The following is a 16,058-nucleotide window of genomic DNA, read 5'->3' on the forward strand; positions in this document are numbered from 1 at the left end:
ACTTGTTTTGTTTAGGAAACCACTGTGTTCTCCCCCTTTTATCAGAGCCCCAAGTGGAGTGGATTCCATAAGCAAACTATTAGCTGGTAGGAAGTTGCAACCATTATTATAAATGAATAAAATACATTTCTACATCTTTTGAAGAAAGGGGAGAAATCACAATCTTCATTACACTCTTGATGTGAGTTTAGTAATAAAAATGGTAGGATAGTAATCAGGGTTTAAAAATAGTGCATGTTCTCTAGAGTGTTCTGTGAACCCTTTTAGAAGCACCTTAGCCTTTTTAAAATTCAAGTTAGTTTAAAAGCTTTCTAGGGATGTTTGATGAGGGAGTTCCTGGAAGGGAAGTAGGAAAACTAAAGTGTGCATATTAATGGTTCACAGCCACAGGTTATAACAGAATAACTAAAACGAGTAAAATCCAAGTGCTCATACTTTCTCATGATAGAAAGATACATTAAAATTCACTAAAGGCAGGAAAATTACCAAAGAACTAGCCAGGCCACCAGAGCACCAAGGCATGAGACAACCACTTAAGACAGGAACGCTGCAGAAAAGCTAATGAAGTCTCCCCATCTGTCCTCACAAAGGGAGATGGTGAAGGACCATCAGCTGAAAAATGTTCATCAGCCTGAGGGGGGGAAAAGACTGTAAACTGATGCAAAGCAAAGTACTGTACAGTGCTGTAAAAGACACAAGATCTAGTTTGCTAAAAATTATCGCTTGGCAACCCTCAATCTGCAGCATGTGCAAGATAAAATTCCTCATAATACCATGGAATCCTAAGGAACTGATAAATATTTTAATGCCTTCTCTAGTCCACATAATGAAGAACATTTTTAAAGGTTGGGAAAGCAGAGGTGTGTGATCAGTTTTGCTTTTCGCTGTTGTTTGGCTTTGAGTATTTCCCCACCCCTTCGTGCAAGCACTGAAGCATAGCTTGGGTGCCCTAACAAGAGGTGGGTGGGGCCGACTGGGCCGGTGGCCCTGGGAATTTTGAGGAGCAGGACAGCGGCGGGGTGAGGGCGGGCGTTGTGTGCGCTCATTGCAACTGCGGTTTCCTCTTCCAAGGCAATAGGTGGCGCAGCAGCCCTGGCGACCGCTGCATCCGTTTCTTGCCATGCTTCGCTGTTAAAGACCAAGCTCAGACGGAAGCCATGGAGCGAAGGGTGGCTGCTGATAGTTCGCGCTGCGTTGCAGCCACCTGGGGGCCACCGCGTTCAGGGCTGCTCTTGGCACTTCCCTGTATTCGCCCCGCTGCTTTTGATCACTACTTGCTCTTGCACGATCGCCCCGACTCGCCTGGCCTGTCTCCTCTTTTCCTGCAGCCACTTGTAACCAGGACGACTTTACTGTCAGTTTGTTGAGCGCCGAGTGACATCAGCAACTAGGCACGCAAAGCCACGAAAGGCAACCCTTCCCTGTTAAAAGTTTACAGGTGTCTACAGGACTGAGAAAGAACACTTTATTTTTTAAAGATCCAGCACCACGCAGGAGGCTAAGAGCCACATTGTAAGGATCCAACGCTCAGCTTTGCACATAATACGCCCCGGCTGAAAGGACGACGCAGCCACCCATTTCGCCCACCGCTTTCTATCGAATAATGCTGCTGAAGGAACCAGATTTCCAAGGCCCAGTCTGTTAATTTTACCAACATTAAAGCACACACACGCACATATCTGCAGACGTTATCAGGCGATAACCGTTGCAAACTTGCACCTGCTGATTTCTACAAAAACCAAACTACTGCAAAAAGCGCAAGAGCAGGCGAGGTCAGGCTACCCCCCCCCCCAGTCACTTTGGCTACCATATTTGCAAACGGCCCGGACTTCAGCGACAAGATTTGCAACGGCCAACGTCTAATATCTCCAGTCCCTGTTACTAAAGTACAAAAAACCTGAACACTTAAGAAGAAGAAAAAAAGCCCCGTCGCTGCATAGGAGCGCGGTCGAGGCTGGCAGCAGCGGTGGTTAGGGAGACAGGGAAGCGGGAAGTCCCCCCGCTCCTAGCGCTCGTCACGTGACTCCGCAGGGAATTAGCCCGTCATTGAAATGAGGCGATAGTCTATTGTATCCTTCCGCCACTCAGTACGTGTGTGTGTGTGTGTGTGCGCGCGCGCGCGCGCTCTCCCTGTTCCTCCCCACCCCCTTTGATCGGTTATGTCTCGGCCAGACCCTTCCGTGTGAGAAGAGCCAAACCTCCTCTCGTTAGGCTCTATAAGGAACCCGGACGGCGGCGGTAGGGGGAGGGGGTTGCTACTTGGCCAGAGCGCGCAGCGAGCTCGCTGGAGCCGAGGAGGCGGTGATGTGGCGGTGGAGAACTAATTTTTTCGTACGCGGCGGCAGCAACGGCGGAAGGACCTAAGCGAGGAGTGGTGCCGTAGCTCCGATTCTCTCTTTCTCTCTCTCACTCTGAGTCTCCCCCCACCCGCTTCTTTCCCCCTCTCTCGCTGCCGTTCCCTCTTCTCCCTTCCCCCCTCCCTGCTTCCCTTCCCTCATTCTCCTCCTCCTCCACCCCCCTCCTCTCGGAAACTGCAGCCATGATGGCAGTTTGAAGCTCAGGCGGTTGGCGCTGGGGCTCGGGAGCCACAGCCCAACGGCCGGGGAACGGTCGGAGGAACTGACGGCAGTGACGCTCGTGGAAGCCGGGCGCGCGGCGGAGACGGCAGCAGCAGCAGCGGCGACGACGACGACGACGCGGGAGCGGCGGTGTGAGGGGGGGGGGGTGGCGCTCGCTCGCGGTGACAGAGATCTGGCGCTGAGGCGACGAGGGAGCGCGCTCGCCCCGATGGACTGAGGGAGAAGGAACTATAACGTCGGCGGCAGCAGAGAAAAGGAAAATGACACGGGGCAGCCTCCAGCCCCGCGCGCCCCTCAGGACCTGAGCTTGCTCTTTCCCTCTCCGCTTCCCTCCCTCCCTCCCTCCAGGCCCAGCCGCCTCCCCCTCCCTTTCCTTCCCCCCCTTTCCCCGCCTGCTGCCCCCCCACCGGAGGTGCGAGCCAAAGGAGCACCGAAACTTTCAAGCCGGCCGCCTTCCGCGGAAAAGCCTCAGCCTGCTCGCCCGCCCGCCCGCCCGGCCCCGGTTCACGCGGGGTGCGGTGCTCGGCGGGGGGCGCGGAGAGAAGGAAGCCAGCCGGGGGCCCAGAGCCCCTCCGCGGCCGCGGAGCTGCTGTCACCGTTTGTGCTGGAGCGCCGCCGTTCGAGCGAGAGGGAAAGGGAGCGCGGCGGCGGCGGCGGCGGTTCCTCTTTCTCGCCCAGCAGCAGCAGCGCTAAGGAGACTCGGGGCCCCATTTCTCCCCCTCCGCCGCCGCGCTCAAGGTATAGCCTGCCTGAGCTGAGGGGAGCCGCGCCAGTGGCGGGAGCTGCAGCAGCGGCAGGAGGACTTTCCTTGCAGCAGCAGCCGCCGCCGCCGCCTTCTGGCCAGGGCCCTTGTGCCGCTGCGGGGCCTTCGCCTGAATTGCCGCCGCAACCAGCAGCAGCGGGCCCTGTCCGCGGTGCCGCCGTCCTCGCAGCGCCCGAAGAAGGAGCAGCAGCAGCAGCAGCATCGCTTTCCAGCCGCCGCCGCGGCCGCCCTCTTCATCACCGGCGGCGGGGAGAGGTGGGGGAACAGCCTCCTCCGCCGAGGCTCCGAGCCATCTGCGCCCTGCAGCCGCCGCCGTGCCTATCCGCGCTGTTCCTGAGCGGCTCCCGGCTCCCAGACATGACCGCCATCATCAAAGAGATCGTCAGCAGGAACAAAAGGCGATACCAGGAGGATGGCTTCGATTTAGACCTGACCTGTATCCCAAATTTTGAGCAGGCCTAGCCTGGCTGGGCCGGGGACGCTTTTCATTTTTTCTTCTTCCTTAGGGGAGGTGGAACCCATATGTCTTAAATTCCCCCCACCCTCCCTGTACTCCCCACCCCCACCCTCAGTCAAAGGGAGACCTGTGTCCCCCTGTCCCTCATCGCTTTCTCTCTCCCCATTAGGTAATACTTTCTTTCAAAAAAGCTGCTGTGATTCCCCCCTCGCCTCGCGTCCCCTCCCCCCCTCGCTGATTTGCAGCAGCTAGAATCTGGCAGGCTCAGGCCTAGGCCTGGCACTAAAAGGCAGAGATGAAATTCAAGTGGAAAGCAGTAGTGCACATACAGCTGTTGCATCAGAATTATGCAGCGATTATCTAGCATGTTTCTTTCAGTGTCTTTTGTATAATGCGATACATGGTGTAGTGCAATCTAGGATTGCAGCTTCGTCTGTTTAAGACTTTACCAGTTACAGTGACAAAGATCTGGTTGGTTAGTTTGTAATGCCTTTTGTCTTCTGGAAAATGCTCCTTTTTGGAGTAAAGAAAATGCACACTGAGTCAATTTACAGTACTTAGTGTTGTTCCTTTTCTTGCCTGTAGAATGAGTAGATTGAGGGTTGTTCATAAGTTGCAATTTTTGTGTTTTATCATAGCTAGTAAAATAAGACTCCTAAATGATAATGCCTCATAGATTAATGCTTATTTATATGTTTTAAAGTATGATTGCAAAGAGTATTAGTGGTCATTTGGAATAAAATTATTGTGTGGCATTTTTTAACATGCATTTAATGTGGGGTGTTACGTCCTACTTAAAAATACCTAATAAGATTCAGACTATTACTGCAGTAACTATTTTCTGTTAAAGTATTGGTGTGGTTGATGTACCCATGGTTGACGGCAGCATCACTTTAAATACATAGGGATGAGAAGACAATTTTCTATAACAGTCCTAAAATACTGCATTGATAATATGACCCCAAAGCAGTTAGAACTGGGAAGTTGGTTCTTAACAAAACTTTCATCCAATAGTTTATGTTGCATCTTCAAATGCCTACATTGTTTAACATTGTGAATTCTTTCACCTCCCCCAATAGAAACAGCATGTTATAGGGAAGTGATTCTGTGTTAAATTGTAGCTTAGTAAATTTGAGAAACAATGAAAGTGGGAACACTTTTTCAGTATAGTATGCCAGCATTAGGCTAATATCTCTTCAGAAGGAATACTGATGAGATAGGTGGTTTTATGGGGTGGGAGGCTGCTAAATTTGTAAAGATTTTGTATTGAGAAGCTCTGTGGTCTTACTCTAGATTTCTCTAATTGGAATCTCAAGTGTTCAGAACTGCTTACCAAACGGTTTGTTACATCTGCTTAACCCTTTGGTGGTTTTTCTAATCTTTTGAATGTTAGGTATTCTTAATTGGTGAAAGATACATATTCTTATAATAAAATATTCGTTTAAGCAACAAAACTTAATTTTTTTTTATTAGCTCAAATTACATTCCATCTTTCAATTAGTTTACCACATTTGCAGTACTTGTGTATGTTTCCTCAGAAGTACGGCTATGTTCAGTGGGCTTACTGCCAGGTAAATATGTATAGTATATTTGTGCTGCTGATATTGTAGCAAGCAATTCACACTGCATGAAAGTGATAACTTAATTATATCACTGATCATTTTAAATATATGAATAATAGAGCTGCTTTTACATGGTAAGATTTTTGATCATAGAGCAAGAAAATTCAAATTATCTTGCCACTGGTGTTTCTGCTAACAGCATTAAAAATATTTAAAAATGAAAACTAGTTAGTTCTTATTCCAATACATAATTGAAAGACAGCTCTTTTAACTCACAGTTGGACAGTGTGTGTGAAGTTGTAACACGGAGAATCCAAAGGTTAAATATTTGATACTGGAACAGTAAAGTGTCACCAGTGTATTGGAGAATCCTCCAGCCATTTAGTAAGTTGAAATCTCTTCACACATCACAAGGTTAAAATGAATCTCTTAGGCCAGGCACAGGCAGAAGTTAGATCAGAATCTACTGATAGATACTCTTGATCTACTGCAATAATCCAAAGATCTGAGTCTCCAATTGTTTAACAATAAGAACAACAAAGTGCCCCCCTCCCCAAATAAGTTGCTGACATAAGCAAACTTTTGGGTAACCAAGAATAGATTTTTGTAGGAAGTAACTGAACTCATTTTTGGTTCTTTTGGTCAGTAGCTGCTCAGAGACATCCTTTTCTTTAATTCTAAGTGAATGTCTTTTGTACCTGGCTCTAGTTGTTGGGTCTTGGAGTTAAGGTAAAAAATAAGTAGAGTCTGCAAACCTGAGGTCTGTCCACCACTGTCTTAGGCTGCAATATTAGCAACATTTCTTAGAGCTTGAGGTTGCAAACTTATCCCTGGGAATAAGCTTCGCTGAACACAGATTGCTTCCAAGGAAATATGTATAGTGTTATGTTGCATGTCCCATTGAACTTAGATGGGGTTATTTCTGAGAAAACATACCTATGGCTGTGCTGTTACACAAACAAAAATAATCCAAACCATTTGTTAAGCCAATAGATTTTAAATTAAATCAAATAATATATAGAAACAACCTATTGGTAAGCATAGAAGTATTGGACAAGGAATTTCTTAGTCATATATACAAAAAGCAATAAATGAAAATACCTATTTCAGAATTACTCCTCTGGAATCAATTACCTAAGGATTGTAGTTGTGCTGTGGCATGGGTATTTCTTCCTCAGATGTAGCCTGGAAATATTTCGCTTCTTCCATTTGTAGAAAATTGTACTTCCTACTTAACTTGATGAGACAAGTAATTATATGTCCTGTTCGCTAATATGAAAGACAGTGTACATGATCAAACAGAAGTTAGTTGCAGCTAATTGCAATCCTGTTCATACTTGGTTGAGCTTGTTTAAACTTGGGGAGACTTTACTTTTGAGTATACATGCTTAGAATTACGTATTGTAAATCCTCTTCCATTGCTTTCAGTGGAATGTAATACCTAATGTAATGGGGCTTACTCCCAGGTAAGTGGGCTTGGGAGACTTCAGTCCTAAACTCACGTACCTGTGAATAAGTCTCATTGAATTAAATAGAGCTTACTTCAGAGTAGATATGATTAAGGCAGTGCTGTAGTTTGGATTTTGTAAATTTAGTTACCTAACTTTAATGAAAACAGAACGGGACGTTTTGATTTCTCAGACATAACTTCGTATATTTTAAATTCTGTCTCTGTAGTATATCTGTCTTTTCATGCTCTCTTTTTAGGAGGAGCATTGTTATCAAAATCTAAATTGCTGTACACTTCAAATACCCGATAAATGGAGTAATTGTGGATATTTTCATGGAAGTAAGATCTTCTGTGTTCAATGCAGTTTACATGTCCATGTGTTTAGGACTGCAGCCTAATATAGGTAGAATTTCTAATCTGAAAGATTGCATGCTTTTTTAAAATTAGCTGTTACTCTGTATATGATTACAATGTAAGTCATAGTATGTGAATAAGAGTGGATATTTGATCCTGAAAGAGGTAGTAGAGTTTACCTTAATTTCCTTAAGATTTACATTTTATTTGCAAAAGGTGTAATTACTCTACTTTGCCAATTTGAAAGTCATTAAAATAGATAGTTAATAGATTCTCTTATTGTGTGTACGTGTGAGATCATATAGTTTTGGTACATAGTGGTAAATTTAAATACCTGATTGATTCTTGTTGTAGTTCCTTTGAGTTTTCCTCGGTTCTTTCAAGTGATGTGGAATGGCATCCCCTTCAGCTGGAATTACTTAACTTGTGTTTTAGAAAGTTGTATATAGAATGTGCAGATTTGTAAAGTTATACAAGTTAAACATGAAGTTAACAATTAACAAGTGTTACTGTGTACACAGTTTAAGTCTCAACTTTTGGTCCTCTTTTTGTCAGTAATAGTTGTAGTACAAGCAGTACCTATATGATCTGTGTTTTAGTAGAAACTTTGAAATGGTGAGTAACCTATACATTAATTTGCACTGAAAATGGCATTGAATTTTTTCCTGATTGTGACTTTGTGAGTGTGTATAAGTTAGGCCATTGCTCTGCCTAGATTAATATTGCTTGTTTGGACTGGCAGTGGCACCCCATGACCTCAGAAAGGTGTTTCTCAGCCTTACTGTTGAATACGCCTTTTAATTGGAGTTCTAGGTTTTGAACTTTGGGCCTTTATGAATGCAAAATGTGCTATCTTCTGATGCTTGTGCATCCGTCTTTATAAACTTACTTCAAACTGCTTTTTAAAGTACCTCCTCCCATATTGAGGATAGATTAATCAGAGGCTTTATCTTACACGTAGGAGAAACAATGCATTTTTACAGCAATATTTTAAATCTCTTTAGATTCTGAACTGTGTTACAAATTACACATTTAATATCTGTAATTTACAAGTCAATCTGTGCACTCATAAGCATCTTCAGCATCTGTCAAGTAGCATGGAAAACACCACTTTCTTTCCTTCCTGGTGGGTAAGGAGTACACTTCCCATGTCCCACTGAAAATAATTTTTTGGCATCTACAGTTTATTTTCACTAATTCTGACACAAAACCACTATTTCATAGTAATGATGCATATAATGGATACCTATAAATATCATGGTTTTCAGATATTGCATAGAAGTGCTTTAAAGGTGAGTCTACCCCAGGATTTCCCTATACCCATATTCCTAAGAGTTTAGGAATAAAATAAACATTTTAGTTTGCAAATGTCCAGATTATGGTGTGCAGAAAGTAGAATGGCTTACTCTGTCAGTAGTGTCCCTTGTTAACACAAGTGTTTCAAAGATGGAAAATTCGTAGAAATTCAGGGTGTTAACTGCACATTTTCATTTGCTGTCTTGGGTCTCAAATAATATTTTACCTGCTTTGAGGTGAGCCAAGTACCACACAAAGTAGATGGTAATCTGCAATGGAGTGTACCTTGTCAGTTGGATTATATAACACAAACACATCATCTCTAGTAATACTTTCATACTTTTTTAATTTAGTGAATATAATGCAGGCTTCTGGGAGACTGTTTCTCTATCTGGACTTCTTTCTGCCTCTGGGAATGCTCAGTGGCTTACTGTAGTTTTCCAGAGAGATGGAACTCCCTTGACTTTGTCTCTGTTTTTTCAGCGTAGGTTCAACAGGTAGTTACTCCCCCCCTCCAGTAGCAAAGCTTTCCATTTGAATTGACTGTTGGTCATGCAGTCTTGATAGGTGCATTTTGAGTGGTTGAGTGGTTGATTCTCATGTTTTTTTAGCCTTTAGAGACAGATCCTGCTTTTTGTCTTGGGAGTTTCGCTTCCCTCTGCATCATGAATGGTATGGGTTTAGCCGGTTGCATCCTACCACAAAAGGCAAAATCAAAATGGCAACACTGCTGCTGTGCAGCTATGAACTGCCTTTTGGCTATAGTTGGCCAGCTGATTTAATAGGATTTTGTTTAACTTCAATAAGATTGTTTAACTTTTGCATTTGTGAAGATCATGAAATATTATTCTTAGTATGACAATTTTATCTTGCTTAAAGTGTTCAAAATATTAAGGCCAATGATGAATGTAAATCAACTTATAAGTGTTGGTATTGTGGATTTAGGTTGGACCAGCCTAAAATGTAATTCCTGTGTAAAACGGATCCAGAAATAACCTGCCTTTTTATTGGACTGGCTAAATTGAATGTATGTTTCTGTCAATACTTGGCTATACTTTAGCAGTATAGAGTAGTATATAATCTGAGATTAGGCTGAGAGAAAGACTTGCCCAAGGTCACCTAGTGACTTTTTTGAGTAAGAGATCTGAAGCTATGTCTTCTCTCCTGTAAGTCAAATATCCTTGCCACTAACTATACCACAATGACTTTTGTGATTGCAGTATGTCTTTTCTGACAGATAGGGTGCTATACAATCTGTTCCAGAATGAAAGGCAGGGTTTGAATGGAAGCAGTGTTTGGAAGACCTTTCCACTTTTGATGCTTATTTCCATGTATGCACTTGCACTTTCTTATGACAGGGACTTGAAATAGAAGACACAAGATTGCAGCATGGAGTGCTCCCATTCAGGGTGTCAGCCAACCACCATGCTCTTTCTAGCCTACCGCTAGGATTTGTATTCCCCCCCCCCGCAACAGTCAGTCTGCACTCTATAGCTGCTGAGCATGCTCAGTCGTTGTCCTGATTTTTGAGTACCCCCACCTTGTTGTTGTTGTTGTTTAGTCGTTTAGTCGTGTCCGACTCTTCGTGACCCCATGGACCAGGGCACGCCAGGCACCTCTGTCCTCCACTACCTCCCGCAGTTTGGTCAAACTCATGCTGGTAACCTCGAAAACGCTATCCAACCATCTCATCCTCTGTCGCCCCCTTCTCCTTGTGCCCTCCATCTTTCCCAGCATCAGTGTCTTCTCCAGGGAGTCTTCTCTTCTCATGAGGTGGCCAAAGTACTGGAGCCTCAGCTTCACGATCTGTCCTTCCAGTGAGCACTCAGGGCTGATTTCATTAAGAATGGATGCGTTTGATCTTCTTGCAGTCCATGGGACTCTCAAGAGTCTTCTCCAGCACCATAATTCAAAAGCATCAATTCTTCGGCGATCAGCCTTCTTTATGGTCCAGCTCTCACTTCCATACATCACTACTGGGAAAACCATGGCTTTAACTATACGGACCTTTGTTGGTAAGGTGACGTCTCTACTTCTCAAGATGCTGTCTAGGCCTGTCATTGCCCTTCTCCCAAGAAGCAGGCGTCTTTTAATTTCGTGGCTGCTGTCACCATCTGCAGTGATCATGGAGCCCAAGAAAGTAAAATCTCTCACTGCCTCCATTTCTTCCCCTTCTATTTGCCAGGAGGTGATGGGACCAGTGGCCATGATCTTCGTTTTTTTGATGTTGAGCCTCAGACCATATTTTGCGCTCTCCTCTTTCACCCTCATTAAAAGGTTCTTTAATTCCTCCTCACTTTCTGCCATCAAGGTTGTGTCATCTGCATATCTGAGGTTGTTGATATTTCTTCCGGCAATCTTAATTCCAGCTTGGGATTCATCCAGCCCAGCCTTTCGCATGATGTATTCTGCGTATAAATTAAATAAGCAGGGAGACAAAATACAGCCTTGTCGTACGCCTTTCCCAATTTTGAACCAATCAGTTGTTCCATATCCAGTTCTAACTGTAGCTTCTTGTCCCACATAGAGATTTCTCAGGAGACAGATGAGGTGATCAGGCACTCCCATTTCTTTAAGAACTTGCCATAGTTTGCTGTGGTCGACACAGTCAAAGGCTTTTGCATAGTCAATGAAGCAGAAGTAGATGTCTTTCTGGAACTCTCTAGCTTTCTCCATAATCCAGCGCATGTTTGCAATTTGGTCTCTGGTTCCTCTGCCTCTTCTAAATCCAGCTTGCACTTCTGGGAGTTCTCGATCCACATACTGCTTGAGCCTTCCTTGTAGAATTTTAAGCATAACCTTGCTAGCGTGTGAAATGAGTGCAATTGTGCGGTAGTTGGAGCATTCTTTGGCACTGCCCTTCTTTGGGATTGGGATGTAGACTGATCTTCTCCAATCTTCTGGCCACTGCTGAGTTTTCCAAATTTGCTGGCATATTGAGTGTAACACCTTAATAGCATCATCTTTTAAAATTTTAAATAGTTCAGCTGGAATACCATCACTTCCACTGGCCTTGTTATTTGCAGTGCTTTCTAAGGCCCATTTGACTTCACTTTCCCGGATGTCTGGCTCAAGGTCAGCAACCACACTACCTGGGGTGTACGAGACATCCATATCTTTCTGGTATAATTCCTCTGTGTATTCTTGCCACCTCTTCTTGATGTCTTCTGCTTCTGTTAGGTCCTTACCACTTTTGTCCTTTATTATCACCTTAGGGATTTCCTAATTTGCTTTTACTTCTACATAACTTGGTTTCCCCCCAAGCCTGTTGATGCATCTCTCTGGAGTTTGTATGATCCTGTTTTTGCTATGTAAGGATATTCACTTTGAGAACTGGATTCATTCTGTGTTTGTGCGCACAGAGATAGACGCATACATATATGTCTTAAAACAAAATGCTTCAGATTGTAGATTTTTAGCTGCTCCATTTGTAAGATATATCTAACTTAAAATACAGTGTTTCTCTCTCTCTCTCTCTCTCTCTCTCTCTCTCTGTGTGTGTGTGTGTGTGTATTAAGCAAGTATGTGATGTACATGAACAATATTGGTTCTGTAGATGAAGTTTCATCCAGAAGGGGTACACTGGTAAAGGCATTAGTTTTGTGGTGCCAAAGAAAATGGGGTGGGGAAGAAGAGTTCTGAATAGCAGAACCTTCCCATTTCTCCAGTGGTTGGGCAAACAAGGCTAAATAATGTTTCTAATCTGTACACTTCCTCTCAGAAAGGATGCGTCGTTTTCATAAAGTTCGACACTATGTACAATGTGCATTTACTCTTGGCAGCAAAGAAACCAGAAATAATTCTATTGTAAATCTGATATTTATCTGCATTTCCCACTAGTTCCTGAAAACTGCTGAATGCCTTTCCTATGGGCTTTGTGCTTAGCAACACTGGTCAGTGCAAATTAAGCACAGTTTCTCTTAATATTATGTGACTTGGCCCCCACTAACACGGTTCTTGCAGAAGTATGTCATGTAGTCTTCTAACTGTAAGCTAACATAGCTTACAGAAGCATTGTGTCCCTTGGTATTCCTGCAGTGTATGGGTCCTTTGCTCACATTTTTTGTTGTATATTGTTACTAATACCTAAAAAGCAGTGGGGTTAAATACTTTAAAAAGGTACGGTAGTTTCAGTGCTATTTGAACAAAATTGTTTAGTTTGTCAGCAGCTGCACTTTGGAACTCCCTGCCTATTGAGATAAAGCAGGCACCTTCACCATACTCTTTGGCACCTGCTAATAGCATTCCTGTTTAGACAAGGCTACTAAAATGCTTAGAAAGTTGAGATAATTTTAATCTGTTTTATTACTTTAACTTTTGTAGGTTTTAATGTAGGGTTGTAATTTTTTTCTTGATTTTACAGTTTTGTTTTCTGTAAAGCGCTTTGAGATTTTTTATAATCATACATGTATAAATTTTTATGGAATGAATAAGTAAGTAAAATAAATAAATTGATTCCTTTGGTGCAATGAATACAGTCATCCCATGCCATATATTGGTATGTGAAAGCTGTTACTCATTTTTTATGCTTCTAATCCTCCTGGATTTTTATGAATTTGGTAATGTTCATATGACCCAATATAACAAGTTTCACGTAAAATGGGAATTTTATTCTTCTGCCATAGAAAAACCATTATGGGGGCCCCTGCTCCCTGGACAGGCTTTTTTAATGGGTAGATGCAGAATATGCATGAAATGTTTTTTCTGCTATGAAATAAATTAAGTCGGGTCATAAATGTTCTGAAAGTTGCGCCAGATGTTCATTGGGAAAAGAGCAGTGTTATAGTTTAAGACCATATATTTGACATCCTCAGTGGATTGTATTTTTTTGGATTAAAAAAAATGCTTCTGTACCTATCTCAAGAACAATAATGATAGAATACAGTAATATTTTAATGCAGAAAAGTTTCCTTGTGGTAGTGCATATTTTTAGGGAAAGTAGTGATGACTCTGAAAAAAATATGCAAAAGGAATAATGAGTTATAAAATAGTTCTGGTTTGGCTTAAAAAGTGTATTTTTCCTGGCAGGCATTTTTTTTCTTTTTGCATGTGTGTGTTATGCACATATATATGAGTTATATGAGCTGCTTTGGTAAATATTCTAATGATACAGTTCAGTAACTTTAAGAAGACTTTATTGAAAATTCAGAGAAATGCCATTTTTGCAGTAAGAATCCATTACTATTTTGCTGTTTGTTTTAACAGGCCATTTGTGTGTTCCCCAACTAAATGAAAATGAGTCCTTAGTCTCTAGCAAATTTAAAATCCTTACATTGATAGGGCGACAGTAGAATAAAAACACCTACAAGGGTGTTTTATTATGTCTTATTCACATGATGTATGCATAGAACTTTCCAACTGAGTGATTTTCAAAACAAGTAATGCCCAGAACTTTTTCCTCCCAGAAGTTGGTGTTTACATGCATGGACTAATGTTCTGGAATTTGATCTTTAAGGTTTTTAAGAATTTAGATTGAAATCTATACATGCACACTTGGGTATAAATATCAATGAACTCAATGAGATTTACTGCCAAGTAAGTCTGCCATAAGATGTATTAGTTCAGTTAGAAAGTGGTGGTTCCTAACTAGTGCTGTCATTTTAAATTTGAATATAATGTTGGAGGGCCCATGCTCTCCTACTTGCCTTTATCTCTTTACTTGGAAAATATTGCCATCAGAGTAAACTAATAAAGACTAGTTGCTGGGGGATGATGAACAGTAGGAGATGGCTGTTACCTGCATGACCTGGTAGTATGCTTTCTGGATGTATCTGGCTAGGCAGTGTTAGAAGCAGGATGCTAAACTAGATTGATCTTTGTTCTCATCCAGCAAAGCTGCTCTTATTATATTATCAATTTTTTTTGCAGTTTATCTACATTGTTGTTGACTTCTGTTGCCCAGAATTGAACACAAATGAGATCTTCATCAGTGCTGAATAGAATGCTATGGTTATTCATTTGTATTTTAAAGACAGTATTGCTCTTACTGTGGTCTATAATGGCATTGCTATTTTGTTCCACTACATCACATTGACTCATTCAGTTTATTCCCTATAAGCTGAAGTTTTTAGAAGTGCAGCTGTTCACCCAGTTAATTTTTTTCTCCCTCGTCTCCCCTGCCCACAGTATTGTATGTGTTTCTGTACAGTTCTTTGTTTTAAATATACAACTTTTTTTTGTTTTTATCATATTGCTGTTCACCTTACTTTTCATAGATACATCTAACATTTTAGTGTTTGCAATCCCTTTATTTTGGATCCAACATGGTGTATGGTCATCTTCAGCTGTGTTGATTACGAAATTGAAGAGAGAACTACCAGCATGGCTAGAAATCTCTTTACAATTTGATATTGATCTATTTTATTTCTTTGTGCAGTTTTTCAACAAATTATATCCCTCTTGCAACAGTTTGTTGTTTGTTTGCTACCCTCCCAAATAACTTTTCTGGTGTGGTTGTCATGAAGACGGAGATCAGAAGCCTCGGCATAGCTAAGATATATCAGTGGGTCTGGCTTCTTAAAAATGCAACTTCGTTTCGGTAGGTACAATTTATAACCATTGAATGCTAGTCACTCATATTCTTCTCCGTGCTTCAGTATGTGCTCCAATTTTAAAATGCAGAAGCCAGAATAATTTTTCTGCTTTCCTTTTAAAATAAAAAAGATGCACTTTACTTTTGCTCTGTAGCCTTTTGGGACCATGCCATTTCCCATGAGTTCACACACATAATCACTAGTGGTTCTGAGAGACCAGCGTAACTCCCATGGGATCCTTGAGTGAATGTCATCAGGACCTGCTGACTTGAATATGCTTACATTCTCCAATATTTCTTTGATTTCCTCTTTGGTTATTTATATACCACTTGATGGTAAAAAAAAAACCCCTCAAAGCAGGGTGCAAAAAATAAAACAATAAAATTGAGAAAAAATCATAATCATACATAGAAAACTTAAATTACTAAAACAAATCAAAAAATACCTCAACTGTCTCAGTATCTCAGTAGGCTTCTCCAGACAAGAGTGTTTTTAGCAGATGACAAAAAGAGTATGGTGAAGAGTTATTTATTTATTTCATATATATCTATATCTATAGATACGGGACGCGGGTGGCGCTGTGGGTAAAACCTCAGCGCCTAGGACTTGCCGATCGTCAGGTCGGCGGTTCGAATCCCCATGGCGGGGTGCGCTCCCGTCGTTCGGTCCCAGCGCCTGCCAACCTAGCAGTTCGAAAGCACCCCCGGGTGCAAGTAGATAAATAGGGACCGCTTACTAGCGGGAAGGTAAACGGTGTTCCGTGTGCTGCGCTGGCTCGCCAGATGCAGCTTGTCACGCTGGCCACGTGACCCGGAAGTGTCTGCTGACAGCACTGGCTCCCGGCCTATAGAGTGAGATGAGCGCACAACCCTAGAGTCTGTCAAGACTGGCCCATACGGGCAGGGGTACCTTTACCTTTTTATATCTATAGATATATAGATATATATATACTGCTTGATTGTTGAAAAAAACTTCAAAGCAGTTTACAAAAAAGATAAAACAATGACATTATTACTAAAAAATTATCATAATTTAAAACATACAAAAAGTTAAAAGCACAATAG

The 16,058-nt window shown here is 42.3% G+C and overlaps 1 protein-coding gene across 1 annotated transcript in view; it reads left to right on the forward strand.

Annotated features, from left to right (window-relative positions):
- Positions 1 to 2,797: 2,797 nt before the first annotated feature.
- Positions 2,798 to 16,058, forward strand: part of PTEN (phosphatase and tensin homolog) — a 52,227-nt gene continuing 38,966 nt past the window's right edge. The window contains exon 1 of the mRNA XM_053388623.1: positions 2,798 to 3,778. Coding sequence (XP_053244598.1) covers positions 3,700 to 3,778 — 79 coding nt within the window. The 5' untranslated portion in view covers positions 2,798 to 3,699. The remainder of the gene's footprint in view (positions 3,779 to 16,058) is intronic.

The sequence above is a fragment of the Podarcis raffonei genome, chromosome 5, assembly GCF_027172205.1.
Source record: "Podarcis raffonei isolate rPodRaf1 chromosome 5, rPodRaf1.pri, whole genome shotgun sequence".
In the NCBI taxonomy this organism is placed as follows: domain Eukaryota; kingdom Metazoa; phylum Chordata; class Lepidosauria; order Squamata; family Lacertidae; genus Podarcis; species Podarcis raffonei.